Source organism: Motacilla alba, chromosome 2, assembly GCF_015832195.1.
Source record: "Motacilla alba alba isolate MOTALB_02 chromosome 2, Motacilla_alba_V1.0_pri, whole genome shotgun sequence".
NCBI classification, from domain to species: Eukaryota; Metazoa; Chordata; class Aves; order Passeriformes; family Motacillidae; genus Motacilla; species Motacilla alba.
In genome coordinates, this window is record NC_052017.1 from 100,098,080 (window position 1) to 100,114,402 (window position 16,323).

The 16,323-nt window shown below is 39.5% G+C and overlaps 1 protein-coding gene across 3 annotated transcripts in view; it reads left to right on the forward strand.

The window, feature by feature from the left end:
• PIEZO2 (piezo type mechanosensitive ion channel component 2) overlaps positions 1-16,323 on the forward strand; it is a 289,028-nt gene that overhangs the window by 213,129 nt on the left and 59,576 nt on the right. For 2 of the 3 annotated variants that reach the window (XM_038127333.1, XM_038127335.1), the window contains 8 exons: positions 4,171-4,415; positions 7,301-7,461; positions 8,441-8,617; positions 8,794-8,919; positions 10,327-10,527; positions 11,566-11,770; positions 11,910-12,011; positions 12,483-12,648. In XM_038127333.1, the coding sequence (XP_037983261.1) occupies positions 4,171-4,415; positions 7,301-7,461; positions 8,441-8,617; positions 8,794-8,919; positions 10,327-10,527; positions 11,566-11,770; positions 11,910-12,011; positions 12,483-12,648 (1,383 nt within the window). Of the gene's footprint in view, positions 1-3,795; positions 3,829-4,170; positions 4,416-7,300; positions 7,462-8,440; positions 8,618-8,793; positions 8,920-10,326; positions 10,528-11,565; positions 11,771-11,909; positions 12,012-12,482; positions 12,649-16,323 lie in introns of all 3 variants that reach the window. The other variant, XM_038127336.1, reaches the window with a different exon arrangement.

Consider the following 16,323-nt stretch of genomic DNA (forward strand, 5'->3'; position numbering starts at 1 on the left):
AGTACTTGGAATCCAGCAAGGACCTGTGGCACATGCCTGATTTCAGTGCCACAGTAATTGCTTTGTTGCCAAACAGTTAGCTGTTTTGGTGCACTTCTCATTGTTGATATCTTATTTAATGAACCTGAGAGTAAGAAATGTTCTCAGCTAAAAGCAGTAGTGGCTGTACCTTCAGGGCTTGTTGCCTGCATTATTATTTAGTTATTTCTCTTCCTTAGTATCAGACACAATGCCTTTAGGCATTGGGGTCATTTCCCACTAGTAATTACCCCATTGGGGTCATTTCCCACTAGGATGTGGCTTCCAACAATGAAGTCATTTCTCACTAGCTGTGAAGATGTATGGGTAGCTTGTCTTAAAAGTTCTAAACTCGTGAAGTTTTTATATCTTAATACTTCAGTGTTGTTTGTTGCAATATAATGTGATCTTGTAGTGAAAAAAAAAAGAAATTGGAAAAGCAACCCTAGCAATACATAAGAAAGTTTTGGAAGAAAGATTCCAAATAGACTAACTTTCCAAACAGTGGGCAGAGCATTTTATATGTCCTTGGGTCTCCTAAGCACATGATGCAATGCTCAAGTCTATTGATGCCAATAAAACTAAGCCTGCTGGAAACAAAACTCATACTGAGGCTTTATCAGGTATATATATTATATGTACCGATCTTTATAACCCCATTTGCCTCCTGGATGTCCAGAACATGAATGGGAATTATATGAGTAAGAGAAAGATGAGTCCACTCATATGAAATCTTACAGAGTTACTGTGTTTCTGTCCAATTTACACTGAGGTAGGTCATTAGGTCCTTGATTTACATCAGTGTGAATAGATTTTTTCATTATAAAAGTCACTTGGGAAGATACCTCATAAATATCAGTGCAATTGCATATATACAAAACCTGTCTGATTATATTGTTACTTTCATTTCATGGTGCATTGGCTTTTAAATGAGCACTGATGGTTTATAGTAACCAGGGATCTCTATAACGTTTGAACTGAAATGAAAATTCATTCTCTCTTCTTTATACGTGACCCTCCTATTGGTACTTTATTAGAGTTTTAGGTAAATATAAGTTAGTTATGTCATTTTAGGGAACATTGATGTTTAGTAACTTTATAGAGATTTGAATATCCTTTTAGTGTATATGCTAGCTGATTTATAATTTAGATATGAAAATAATTGAAGAGTCCCAAAAGAGATGATTGGTAACAGCCGACATGGCTTTACTAAGGGCGAATCATGCATGACCTATTTGCTGACCTTCTATCATAATGGTACAGTGTTGATAAGTAGGGGCAGAGCAACTGATATTGTCTGCCTGGACTTGTGCAAAGGGTTTGACACTATCCTATATGATATCCTTGTCTCCAAATTGGAGACACGTGGATGGACCATTTGGTGGATAAAGAACTGTCTGCATGGCCACACTCAGAGTTGGTCAATGGCTCATTGTTCATGACACCAGTGACAATTTGTGTCTCTCGACACCAGTACTGGGGCTGAGACCATTCAACATTTTTACTGGTGACATGGACAGCGGTATCAAGGGCACCCTCAGCAAGTTTGCTGAGGACACCAGGCTGTGTGGTGCTGTCAGCACACTGGAGGGAAGGGATGGCATCCAGAGGGACCTTGGCACAGTCAGGAGGTGGACCCGTGCAAACTCATGAGGTTCACCAAAGCAAAATGCAGGGTCCTACACCTGGGTCATAGCAATCCCAGAAACACCCGTGGGTTGGGCAGAGAAGGACAGAGAGTAGCCCTGAGGAGAAGGACCTGGGTGTGATGGTTGATGAACAGCTCACCATGAGCCAGTAGCATGCACTCACAGCCCAGAAAGCCAATGGATTCCTGGGCGGCATCCGAAGGAGCATGGTGAGCAGGTAAAACGAAGTCATTCTGCCCCTTCTACTCTGCTCTGGACCTCACCTGGAGTGCTGCATCCAGTTCTGGGGTCTCCAACATAAGAAGGCCTGGAACTGTTGGGGCAAGTCCAGAGTAGAGGCACGAAGTTGATAAGAGGACTAGAGCACCTCCCTTGTGAAGACAGTCTGAGAAAGTTGGGGCTGTTCAGCCTAATGAAGAAGAAATTGCTTGGAGACCTCACAGCAGCTTTCCAATATCTGAAGGGGGCCTGCAGGAAATCTGGAGAGGGAGTTTTCATCAGGAATTGTAGTGACAGGAGAAGGAGTAATGGGTACAAATTGAAAGAGGAGAAATTTAAGTTAAATATTAGGAAGAAATTCTTTACTGTTGAGTGGTGAGACACTGGAACAGGGAAGTTGTGGATGCCCCAGTCCTGGCAGTGTTCAAGGCCAGATTGGGTGGGTCAGCAGACTGGTCTGCTGAGAGGTATCACTGCCCATGGTAGTGGGGGTGGATATTTTAAGGTCCCGTCCGGCCAAAACTATTTTATGATTTTGTTTTCAGTAGCCAAAGCTATTGAATAAATTCTTGAGTATAAGATTTTTTTCAGGTTATTAGATACTCAGGAATTTTAGTCATGAATGTGGCTAAAATGTGATTAAACTTTATTACTTGGTATTTTTTGGTGTTTAATGTCATGTTAAACTTCTAATTTTAAACCACCTTTTCTGCTTTTTGACAATTGGCATGGTATTTCTGCTTCAGAATTGTTTAGTCAGATTTCTGTAGTTTTTCCTGCCTTTGAGACTCCAAAATTTCCATCTTGAAGAAACTGCAGCTCCCAAATGATTGAAAAATAATTCTGCTTGTTTGAATTTCTCATTGACTGCCTAGCCTTTTCTCTTAGTTTTTAATGATCGGGGAAAAAAAAATAGATTTTTAGTTTCTTGAACTGTAAAAATCCAAAAATTGGCAGAATTTCCTGTCTAAGTGGCCAGAATTTCACATCAAGAAAAATAAATCCCTGAGATGGTACTGTGGCATTTTAGAACAGACTTAGAGGTGCTTGAAAGTATGCTGAGTGTAGTAATTTCAATAGCATAACCAAACATTTAATGACCTAATCATGCACTTGCCAAAGGGAGACTTCATTGCAAGGAGTCATATTCAAAGGGAAACTGAGTTTTCTGCAGATATGGGAGGTGAGTCCCAACAGCATAGTTTTGGGAGAAAAAAGAAAACCAGAAGAAAATATTTATCTTCTCTAGTAAAGAAAATATATATACTGAATAATCTCAGGGGAAAAAAAGGCATCATGGCACTAGAGAAATATCATTTCTGTGTTAAATTGTTCATATCCTAGTTTTGGTAGTGTGAAGTTTACTGATAGATTTGGATGGAGACTTATAAATTAAAGAAAAAAAATCTCTGTGAGATGTGGCAAAGAGAGAGAGAGAATAAATGACACTATCAAAGACAGATATTATAAAAATCTTCTGAAGGTGCAGCCATGGAATTCTTGCTTTTGTTTGTTCCTAAAATGGTAGCTGGAAGAAACATTGCAAATTTCTTGGCTTTCCAGGTGCATCTTTTAATTGGAGGAAGGTGGAAATGCATTTACAGTGATAGGTCAGATACTTGTGATGGTTCAGTTGCATTACTCAGAGCATGGTACAGCGTTGACCACATTTAGCATTGGTGTGAATAGGTTGCCCCCTTCCCATCTGTGCCATAAATCCATGTTTCTTTATAGAAGCACCCCGTGAATGTCATGATGGCATGCTCTTGGCATCAGAAGGCTTCTGCAGATGGAGTAGGAGAATGCTTTATGACTTGTGATGTAGCATGACATATTTGTCAATGACCTTCTTCTGTAACCCCTCTGTTCTCATCTCCCTTTTTCTTTCTGTTCCAATTACTTTGAGCAGCCTCAAGAAAAAAATACCAAACCACCAAAATGAGTAAGTCCCCTGTGAAGTCATGAAATGTTTCCTCTTAATGTCATTTCATGCTTCTACATCTTAAACTCTGACCATTTTCTCCAGTGGGGAAAATGTCAAGTTTAAGTGTCAATACCACTCATTACTAACTAACCATTAGTATCTGAGTGAGAAGTAGTTACTAATACATTCCAACGACTCAATTTTCAGTGTGTGTTTGGAGAAAGTACCAGAATCATTAACTTTTCTACTTCTAAGGCATTTTCCATGAACAGTTAATTTTTTTCTAATTAAACAGTTAGAAAAAGAAAAAGACTGCGATGTCATTACTCAGTTTGCTGACATGCTACTCTTTACCTACAGACTGGTTCACCAAGATGGAAGCTTGCCTGACATAACTATGATGAATCTAACATCCAGCAGAGAAAAGGAAGAGGATAAAATGCTGGAAGAGGCTGGTGAGAAAAGAATGGAAGAGCCAGAGGGGGAGGGAGGGAAAGGGAGGGTCAAAAAAGGAAAAGAAGAAGAGAAGGAAGATGAGGATAAAGAAGATGATGATGATGATGATGACAATGAAGACAATGAATCAGAGGAGGAAGAAACTACAGGTAAGATCTACAGAATGCAAATTTTTCTTTCCTCAGTCTTAATTAATAGTGTCAATAGGTGGTTTGTTATTGGTCATCCCTGTTAACTTCAGTCACCAGGTTTTCCTTCTAGTTTCACATGCAGCCTATGTCAAAGAGCCTGAACTGAGCAGATGGCTACTTGTCAATTATTCAACAGGCTACAGGCTCTTCTTGGGAAAAACTGTACTGTTGGATGCTGAGAAGAAGAAACCAATAGAAATCAAATGCCCGTTTCTTCTAGGTGGTCTAGGTTTGATTATTTGAAGGCTACCCCAAATCCTAAGCACTTCTTTATAGTGAAATCTCCTTACAACATAGAAAATAATACACATACATATTTAATACCTGATACTGCATGCTTTCAAGGCACCTCTCCCCAGAAGTCCCAATGGCTTTGCTTCATTATTTATGTGCACATTAGTGTAATATTTTTCACTTCTGAATATGGAATATGTAATTGATGCCAGATGAACATTAAAAAAGCTTAAGGGCAGACATGGGTATGGCTTATACAGTCATCCTTGATATTGTTAATATGACCTTCTAAAATGAATTATTGCCATAACTCAGTTTATAATATGAGCCAAAAGTGAAACTAGGAGAGAGCACTTAACTCTCAAGGAAGATGTATTCTTTGGAAAGGGCCTTACTACAGATTTAGTTACTCATGACAATAATCGCAGGACTGTGACACCTAAATAGGGAGAGGATCTTTGTCAAGGCAAAATGGCAGCACATCAGGCTTAGCAGCCCTAGGGAATTAGGGAATCCTTGTTAAGATCATTGAGTCCAATCATTAACCCAGCACTGCCATATCCACCACCAAACCATGTCCCTAAATGCCACACCTATACGTCTTTTAAATGCCTCTGGGGATGGTGACTCCACCACTTCCCTGGACAGCCTGTTCCACTGCTTGAACCTCATCTGAAAAACTTACCTTTCCTGGCTGGAACAGCTGTCATCACAGGGGTGGTCACTGGCCATGGAAACCTTTATTGGCCAGCTTTCATACTGTCTGTGAGGGGTGAGGGGTCTGGTGCACTCCAGCCATCCCAGCTTGTTGGAAGGGCCTTGGGAAGGCTGGTGGACATTACTCTGTGCAGTGACTCATGCAAGGAGGGAAGTGGGGAGCTGCAGCTGGTGTTGCTTGGAATAGCACGAGGCGATCCATCTTTAAGCTGCACATGGCATTTATTTCTACTGGAGTTACACCATTTTTACACAGCCATTTGGCTGGAGCTTCGATGTTAAACACGGTCATCTGTACAGACTTCACTACAGAGTGTTGTACAATCTTTCAGTGGATGCAGTCAGGCCTGTATTTTATTCCCTGTGTGTTTGTGTTGCCTGGCCATGCTAGACAGAGCTCCTTATCTGCCTGCTCCACACAACTGGCACTGTCTGGATACATCTTGCATGATGCAACACTGCAAATGAAAACAAATGCAATGAAAGAATGAGTGAGAACATCTAACTCTGCAAGGACTTCTCTTAAATACTCTCACTGTGCTTATAAAAAACACATGTAGGATTGGAGTTTTGTAGCTTAATTAATTTCTCAAGTTTAATTACGTGCTTACAGAATTCACATCTCTCAGCATTTTTATTAGGATTTTCTACATTATGTTTGGAGAAAAAACACAAAGGAAAAAAATGGAATTTAGTTGTGAGGTGTTCCAGAAGTCTGCTTTTTCACACAAATATGCATGAGTAACCAACTTGGTGTGCTTTATTTTATATAAAATAAAGTGATGATTTGAAATAATTTCATAAAGAAGGTGGTAACTCCTTTGCATTTTTACCAGCTTAGACAGTGATGTGCTTTGGTATCACTTGAAAATGTTTCCATCTCTGATATCAAGGATGTTGTCTCAGTATGCAAAATCCCTCCTAATCTTCAAAATGCTTATGAAACCCTGAATACAGTGTGAAAACTCTATACTAATATGTACCAGCCAGATGAAACAGTTTTACAGCCAGCCCACATGCAAAGTGGTCACTTAGAGAGCACTGTTCAGCAAACATATTGTCATGTACACACACATGTAACAGGTGATGCCACTAGCTTGCTCACTGGAGTACTATTTGAGAGGATGGCTTTTTTAGCCAGACACCCCTGTGAAGGGATATTTTCCCCCAACTTCATAATGTCCACTTGATAAAGCTTTTACAGCAGAGGGAAATATTTGACTGCGCTAGTTTGCCTTTCTTGATTTAGATGTCCTGTGAAGGCACAGGTCACAGTCTCAAGAGTCTGTGCTGTTTTCAAGGCAGTTTAGATAATTCTGACATCTGGAGATGTCTATAGTAAAATTGTCTCAAATTTTGTGACAGGAATCCAAGTCCTAGTGTGCATGGATTTCTTCCAATCTGGCTGAAAAGCTTTCTGAGTAGTAGAAGTAGTAGTAGTCTATGCTTTCTGAAAATAGGCTGGATCCATAGCTTCCAAGCATCAAAATTTTTTTTTTATTTTTCTGAGCTGGAAAAGGACCAGGGCTGGAATTAGTTCCTGAGTGAGATCTCTAAGCTTCGGTCCAAAAATACTGGAGGACAAGAGTCCAAAAAGAGCTCTGATGAGAGGAATGAAAGCAAAATTGGCAAGGGAGGCCACCACTGCTGCTTTTGAAGTGCAGAATCCTTCCAGGGAATGTGGGTCAGAAGGGAAAGCAACCCAGCTAAGTGGGCTTCAACCCCATTTTTAGTTAGTTAACTACTGAGTTGTGCCTTTATCCTCCATTTTATCTTACTCTAAGGCTTAGAAGAGAAGTAGAAAGATTTTTGTTGTATAGTGGGTATTCCATTTCACAGAGACCTTCTGGTTTTGTCCTTACAATAACTTTTGTCCTTGAACATCCCTGCAGACTTGAGGAACAAGTGGCATCTGGTGATCGACCGCCTTACAGTGCTGTTTTTGAAATTCCTGGAGTATTTTCACAAGATGCAAGTCTTTGTGTGGTGGCTGTTGGAGCTGCACATCATCAAAATTGTTTCCTCTTACATCATCTGGGTCACAGTGAAAGAGGCAAGTAAACATTCACTGTCAAACTCTTACATATCATGGAGGCCTGTCAGCGTCTGCCATGCAGTTGCACATCCAGGTGTAGGCAGAGGGCTTCCTCCTGTCAGACCTCACTGAAGTTCTGGAATCCAGCTGGGTTTGTTCACCTGCTGGGAAGCTGCCTTGACATCTTCCACATTCTCTCAGTTTCAAGAGTCTCAGCCCTCACCTTTTTTTCCAGGCATTAAAATTGTATTAGTCCAATTCTTCGGACTAATACGCCAATTAGTACCTTCGGACTAATACCAATACTCCCTCTCCTGCTCAAACTGTCTGTGGGCTCCATCTAAGGAGGGAAGGCGTAGGAAAGGACTGGGAAGGTAAATGTAGGAAAATTGCTTAAATTTGGTCTGGTGCTTAAGTAGCAGGAATGTGGAGCTATGCCTGAAGAAAAAGGGAGCAACACTTCCAGCTGTGCTTTTGGTGCGGGAAGTGGGAGTTCTCTGTGTGACATTGCTGTGTCTCTAACAGAGTAGTAAGATGAGATTCACTAAAAACAAAACTATGTCCCTTTTCTCAAATTTTTTTTGTGGGGGTGAAGTCAAGAGGATGAAGGTCAGTTTCACAGACACATGGATCTGTGCCATCTCTTCTTTGTTTCATGAGTACTAAGGCAGCAGAAGCTGTATGTGGTTCTTTGTATTTCACATCTGGTGATAAGGAAGATATGGAGTTTTGTGGATCTAATAGTATTAATATTATGTAGGTGGTAAATGTCTTCCTAAACCAACTGTAAAGTTCTTCCCCCTTCATTTGCTACTTTGTGTCCGTGTTATTGTGGGTATTGTTGTAATTTATTTTTTCAGTATTTTCCTCAAAGTTTCTGCATATCCCTTTCTTTTGAATAATTCTTTTTTTTTTTTTCATCTGCTGTGGATAAGGTAAAACTTTCTCAGTTCTTTTGTTACTCCATGTAATTTCTGTACTGTTTTTGTGTTTTCAGGTGTCTCTGCTTAACTTTGTGTTTTTAATTGCCTGGGCTCTTGCTTTGCCATATGCTCAGTTTCGCCCACTGGCATCAAGTATCTGCACTGTTTGGACATGTGTAATTATTGTCTGCAAAATGTTGTATCAGCTCACATCTATTGATCCCAAGGACTTTTCCAGAAACTGTACATTGGTGAGTACAAATGCATATTAAAAAATTTTGACTGCTGTCTACTTCAGTGAAGGAGAGCAAAAGGAAGCATATGAAGTACAAAAATAACAGTTCATCTGATGTATTATTGTTTGTTATCGTATCTTTCCCAAGCACCCTTAAAGTAATGTTTTATAACTGTTGCATTTTCTTTTTAGCCAGGAGAGAATGAAACTAAGGTCAATTTAGAAGAACTGAAAACCTCAGTGCTCTACAGTGGGCCAGTTGATCCTTCGGAGTGGGTTGGCTTGAGAAAGTCCAGTCCCCTTCTTGTTTACTTAAGGGTAACTTCTTTGTTGTCTGTATTCAGATATCTTCTTATTTGTGATGAAAGTAGCATTGTCTTTGAAACAATCAATCTGTCACACAGAAAAAAAATGTAATGCAAAGCATTGATAATAGGGAAGTACACAGGGAAAGAGGCAACAGAAAACCACGTCTGTTACACAGAACATTTCCAGAAGGGAGTCAGTACCAATTAAGTTATTCTTTCATGTAGAATCATCACTTTTGGACTCTACCATCTGTTAAAAGCTCTTTAAGAAATGTGATTATTTAAGAACTCTAAGTAATTAAGAGATACATGGCTTTCAGGTGCCAAAGGACTGATGGATCTAATTGGAGTAATTGCCCTGAATGACGGTGCATGCTAGAAGTTAATTTTTCAAAGTGCTTATTCCTTAGCCACAGTTTAGAAAATATAATGAGTTAAGAGAATCATTCATTCAAACACTAGTAAATGGATGTCTTTTGTTTTTCTTCTTGGCTTTTGTTGATGCCTGTGAGCAATGTTTTATTATTCCTGTCTTGATTAAAAAACTTTACATACAGAGAAAATGTGACAAGTCCTGGGGAAAACCATACCTGTTATTAATTTAAGGAGTCTCCAACATTCCATATACAAAGTTTAATGTTGACAGAAAACATAAAAATCCCAGTGGCACCTGTTTCAGGAGATTCTTGTGTCAAATATTTCTCAAAGAACAGAGATCTAGAGTTTGCCACTTCTGCTTCAGTTATGACGTCCTTGAGAGACTTTCTCTGAGCTGTCTTTTTAACCAGCTTTTGGAGTTAGTTAGTACTTCTCTTCTATTTAGCATATCTCTCTCCAGAGATAAATAAAAAATCAATTCATAGACACCCTTGACTGCGTCCTAGTCAATCTGGCTTTGGGACAGAGGGAGCTGTGCCTGACAGAAGACTGACAGATAGACTGTTCATGTGAAAGAGTGCCTAGGTTAAATTTGCTCTATCCAACATCCTTGTTTTGGAAAGTTAGTGCTTGACAGCTAAACCTCTGCAGATGATTTTTGTGTATGTCTGTATCTTCTATCTCCTGCAAAACAAAACATGATACCTTAAGAGAATCTATGAAATATGAGAGGGCACATGGATGGGTCAATGCCTTTTTCCTTCCTTTCATTTCCACAACTAGTTTTTACTATAGTATTTTTTGTTTAATGTCTTTATATGTGTCTTCTGGATGTCTGTATGGTTCATCAAAATCCAAGAACTGGTGTGAACCTTAGTTTGTTTCCATCATAGTAGCTGGGAATATGTGCCAGTGAGTGCAGAGGTCCTCAGTGATAACATAAATTTGAGTATGAATGGATTTACACTTATCACAAAATTTTATAGCTTCTTGTGGCTTTGACTTTTATTTAAAATTCTCCTGATTGTGTCTCCCATAGAATAACTTACTGATGCTGGCTATTCTGGCCTTTGAAGTTACAATCTACCGTCACCAAGAATACTACAGATGTCGAAATAACCTCACCGCACCTGTGACTAAAACTATTTTCCATGATATTACAAGAGCACATCTGGATGATGGACTTGTAAACTGTGTCAAGTATTTCATAAACTACTTCTTCTACAAGTTTGGTTTGGAGGTAAATATGTGTTACTTTTCTTTAGATTAACATTCCAAACCTTTTGAATGTGTTATTCTTGACTAGTGGCTTGGGTTGTGTTTGACATCTAGTGGCTTATTAGTCATCATTCATATTAGTCATCTCTGTTCCCTTACCTTGTCTGTTTGTTCATGTGCACATGAAATGTACTTTTAAAAATTATTTTCATAAATAGTGATTTTTCACAATTTTCTATGCCTATCTGAAGGAGGCAACTCCCAGAGTAATGCAGCCTAAATTTAATCATAATGATACTCTTGACCAATCTGTCAAACATTACCACCACTATGATCAATGGAGTAAACTGTTCACAGCCATCTGAGGATTAAGAATGAATGAAAATTTTAAAAGCCCAGCCAGTTATTTCCTTTGGGAAATAACTTTAAATCATTCTAATCTGGGGAGAGAGAAAGCCAAAGTAGCATAGTGCACTGAATAAATGAAGTTTTCACAAAGTTTCATAGAACTGAGTGATGGGACTGCTTTCAGTGAAGCCAGAGAACAGAAATGCTGAAATGCAGAGCCTTTAGAATAATGGAAAACTAAAGCTATCTTGCAGAAATTGACTGGATTTGTCTATCACTCATAGAAGTTGTATGGTCTAAATGCCTTGTCCATTTCCTACATGAGGACACGTTTTAGTTATACCAGTCTTTATAGTTCCTCTTCTTTTCCACATCTGTACATCCTATCAAAATATGTGGCTGTGCAATGCGTTCTTTGCTTGGCAACAATTAAACATTTCACATACTAGCTATTGTGACAGAGTTCTTTTCTTCTGGTATCTTTAGATATTACATAAAGGAAACCTGCTGTAGACAGAACAGTATCAAAACTTTGGGTGTTTGTTTGGAGTGGTGGAAATTGCTGTTGGAGCATGTTGGTTTGCACAGGGTTCCTGCAGTCATACACAGGCACATCCAGGCATTCTATCAGGATCCACACTAATTTCTTATTGCTCTATTGACTAGCCATGAGGTTGTAAAAGTTGTTTGTGTTTCTTTACTTCATTTCCAGACCTGTTTTCTTCTATCAGTGAATGTAATTGGTCAAAGGATGGATTTTTATGCAATGATTCATGCCTTCTGGCTGATTGCTGTATTGTATCGACGTAGGAGAAAAGCTATTGCAGAGATCTGGCCAAAATATTGCTGTTTTCTAACATGCATCATTACATTCCAGTACTTCCTTTGCATTGGCATCCCGCCAGCTCCTTGTAAAGGTAAGGACACCCTTTATGTAAAATTACTGCTTGTTGCTTTTATAGAAAAATGCTGGAAAATTGGCAAGTGTTCTGAAGAAAAGGATTAAGTAATTGTTATGAAGTACTGATTGAATTTTTGCATGCTCCTGCCACACAGACTATCCATGGAGAAGTGGCAATGCCAACTTCAACTCGAACATCATAAAGTGGTTATACTTTCCAGACTTCATTGTGAGACCAAACCCTGTCTTCCTTGTGTGTAAGTATTTTAGCACATTGTTATAAAGTGTTTATATGTCCTTTGCTTAAATCATCTGTACAGTGGAATTTGAAGCCAGCCTTTCATTTACACTTCAGCAGCAAGTTGACAGATTTTTTTTGAGTGATTGAATACTAAGCATGGCTTTCAATGTAGTAGAAAAACTCACAGAATTTGTAATTTTTGCATCTGCTTTTCCTGTATCCCTTTTTTAATAATTCGACATAAAAATGTATGAACATTTCCCCTTTTCTCATTTATTTCTCCATAAAAGCCATAGACAATGACAGGTAAAAAAACCAAAAAACATTAATAAATTTCAATTCAGAGTTAAATGTATTGAAAACCACTCCATCTTGGAGGTTCAAAGTGTGGGAAAACAGTCTGGTAACTACATTATGATACATCACAACTCTCCTTACACCTGTGTTGATGACTGAATTTTTCCTTGCAATCACTACTTTCTCCTAGATGACTTCATGCTGCTTCTTTGTGCATCCTTGCAAAGGCAGACATTTGAGGATGAAAATAAAGCTGCAGTACGAATCATGGCTGGAGACAATGTGGAAATTTGCATGAACCTTGATGCAGCATCTTTTAGCCAGCACAATCCTGTTCCTGACTTCATCCATTGCCGGTAAAAACTGAATCTTAAACATTTGGAAAATACAGCGCTTCTTTTTCATAAAGTTCACTAGGCTAAAAGTCATTCTCACGGCTTCCAATTTTACTTGGAGTTTGTATTCATGTATGTTCCCATCTAACATACTGCTGTATGAGAGAACAGATAGTTTATTTCTGGGTAATCAGCATCTGGTTTAGAACAGGGTGGATGCAAACATGTCTTCCTGAAACTGATGATTGTTTCAAGTGCTCTCTGGAGAAGTTCAGTGATAAATTTGCCTGAAAGTCTGCATTCACAGAATCATAGACTTGTTTAGTTTGGAAAAGACCTTTAAGATCATCATGTCCCACCACTGTCTTAAGCAACTAACACATGGAAAATATTCACCTTTAGTTCACAAGTTCTTGCATGCTATCTGTGCCCATGTGGATTTAGAAAGTTTGAGAAAAAAGACTAGTTTGGCTGTTAGATTAATCTAACCCTCTAATATTTCCAACTCCAGAAAAAACCTTGGTACTCAAATCTGAGTTTCCCTCCATGAATGCCTGGTGGGGCAGCATTTATGGTGGACTTCAGTGCTCTGCTGGTTTGCCCCCAAACACAGACATGTTAGCAAGAATCCATTGTAGTCTGCAGTTTCCCATTTGTGTGTTTAGTACCAAAAAGTCATCAGTTGTATCCTGCTGAGTTGTTGTCTAAGCACAGTCAAAACAATACTTTAAGAGACTGACATTTGTGCTATTTCATCTAGGCATAAGAACCATAAAAGTGTCTTGGAAGGACAACTGACATGTCCTCTTGATCCTGAGCATTGCATACAAGGTTGTTTAAGAAGATGAATAACACATAAAGGAGCAGAGCTTGAGGCAGTCTGTTCTGAACTGCCTTCAAACAATGGAACTGTTCCATTGTGTGATCATTTCAGAAAACACAGATTAGCTCGGCTCTTCTAAGTTTTGCTGGACATGCTCTTATTTGAAATTGTCTCTGCAAGTTTGTGCAGTATCATAAGAGTAAATCACAAGAGTAAGATTTCTTAGCTGTGGTGTTCTGTCAGACTTGATCTGTGAATGCATGCTACCAACAGATGTCTGAGTATGATAGGAATACAAAAGTGTCTATAACTAATGTCCATAAGAATCTTCCTTTTGATGACAGACTTATTTCTTTTACCAGACAAGTGGTATCACTAGAAGTCCTACTCAAGATCTTTAGGATGATCCTGCTATTTCTGTTACACTGAAACATTCAATTGACTCATTTGTCCAGAGATTTATAGTTGCTACTGGGCAAAGGTTGAACAGTTCTCCCCCTTGAGAATTGCCAGTCTACACAGTGGACCCAATGCTCTAGATTCAGTAACATAAGCAGGAAGGGAGAAGTATTAATCTTTCTTCAAAAGGCTTCTTCATGTGAGAATGCTCTCTAAAAGATAGCTAACAAATAGAGCTTGGTTGAGAGGAAATGTAGTGGAGATTGCCTAGTTTTTCTCTTGCTGCTGAAGTTGTGTCCACCTTAGTAAAGGCTGATGCAGCAGTTGCATTGGCACACTGGTGTGTTTAGTCACTGGTAAAAACCATCACTAGTTTCTGACAGAAAGACTGAATTTTCCTCCCTAATGCCAGAAAAAAAAATCATTCTGAAAAAAACTTGTTACTGATGGGAATGTGTTTTAAAGCTGTCTTCAGAGGAGAAAAAGACAAGAAAAGCACTGTTTGTTAAACAGCTTCTTTTGGGACTATTCAATGTTCACTGGAATCTGATGGGTAATTCTGGTCATCTGTATAAGATATACCCAAATGGACAAACATGAAACTTTGAAATGCAGAGGATATTTGAAGATTTTGGGCGGTAATCTGAGTCAGGAAAGCAAAGTTCAATCTGAACTGGCCTTCTGCCCCTCCACAATCCTTTGGGTTGATTTCTGTGGTTTGGTTCATGTGCATGGGATGAATCAACTTGAAGCTGTTGGTGGCAGGACAGCCATTCAGACACACTGCTGGGTGTGTGCTGACCAAGGAGACCTGTGGAGAGGTGATTGACAAAATAGAACCATTTAACTGGGAGTTTGCTGCATGTATTAGGAAGCAGGTAATATTACTGATTGAGAGTAAAAAAAAAAACCCAGAAAAATCAAAGAACCTGTTAGTGGAGGTGAACTGAACAAAAAAAAAACTGTGATCACTTTATATTTGTTCCACCTAAATGTCAAAAATCTGTGAAACCATTTCATGTGACAGTTTTATGTTGTGTGAATAAGGAGAAGAAGGAAAACAAGGCAGAGAAAGATAAAAGAATGTGGATATTTTTGTTTGAAAAATGAATTACTAGAAAACCCATTAATTAACACATTCAGGAACAGAATATATTCCGGTTTATAATATCCTTTCTTGTAGATATTTGGGCAGGGAATCATGGAATCATAGACTGGTCTGCTTTGAAATGGAAGGGACCTTCAATTTCAAAGGAAGATAATCTAATTCCAACCTCCCTGGCAAGAGTAGTGACATCTTCCACTAGACCAGGTTGCTCAAAGCCCCATCCAGCCTGGTCTGGAGCAGTTGCAGGGATGGGGCATCTGCAACTCCAAATGACCTGTTCCAGTGCCTCATTACACTCTGAGTAAAGAATTTCTTCCTAATATCTAATCTAAATCTATCCTCTTCTATGTTAAAACCCTTCCCCTTGTCTTATCACTGTATCCCTGTGTAAACACTTCTCTCCTTTTGTTATAGGACACCTTTAATTACTAGAAGAGAACAGTGAGGTCTCACCAGAGATTTCTCTTCTCCAGGCTGAGCAACCCCTACTCTCTCAGCCTTTCCCTTATAGGAGAGGTGCTCTAACCATGTTCTTGGACCTCCTCTGGGCTCATTCTAACAGGTCCCTGTCTTTCTCAGACTGAGGACCCCAGACCTGAACACAGTACTCCAGATGGTATCTCATGAGGGCACAGTAGAGTGGGAGAATCACCTCCCTTGACCTCTTTTGAAGCAGCCCAGGATGCAGTTGGCTTTCTGGGATGTGAGTGCAAATTGTCAGCTCATGTCCAGATTTTCATCCATGAGAACCCCCAAGTCCTTCTCATCAGAGCTGCTATCAATGAATTCCTCTCCCAGTCTGTGCTCATGTCTGGGATTTCCCTGGCTCAGATGCAGGACATTGCACTTGGACTTGTTCAAGTTTATGAGGTTCATATGGGCCCACTTCTCAAGCTTTTCCAGACCCCTCTGGATGGTATCCCATTCTTCTGTTGTGCCAACTGCATCATTCAGCTTGGTGCCATCCGCAAACTTGCTGGGATTGCACTTATTCCCACTCTCTGTGTCACTGATGAAGATATTGAGGAGCACCTGTCCCAGGACAGAGCCCTGAGAGACACCACTCCTTACCTGCCTCCACCTGGACATAGAGCCATGGTCCCCAACTCTCTTGCTGCATCCATTCAGCCAATTCTCTATCCACTGAATAGCCTGTTTGTCAAAGCCATGTCTCTCCAGTCTAGAAAGATAAGGATGCCATGTAGGACCATCTTGAAGGTTTTACAAAAGTCGGGGTAGATTACATTTCTCTATAGACCTTATAGAGTGTTGCAGTCATTCCATCATAAAAAGCCACCAGACTGGGCAGGCACAATTTTCCCTTGGTGAAGCCATACTAAGATCACCTTCTTGTCTTGCCTTAACA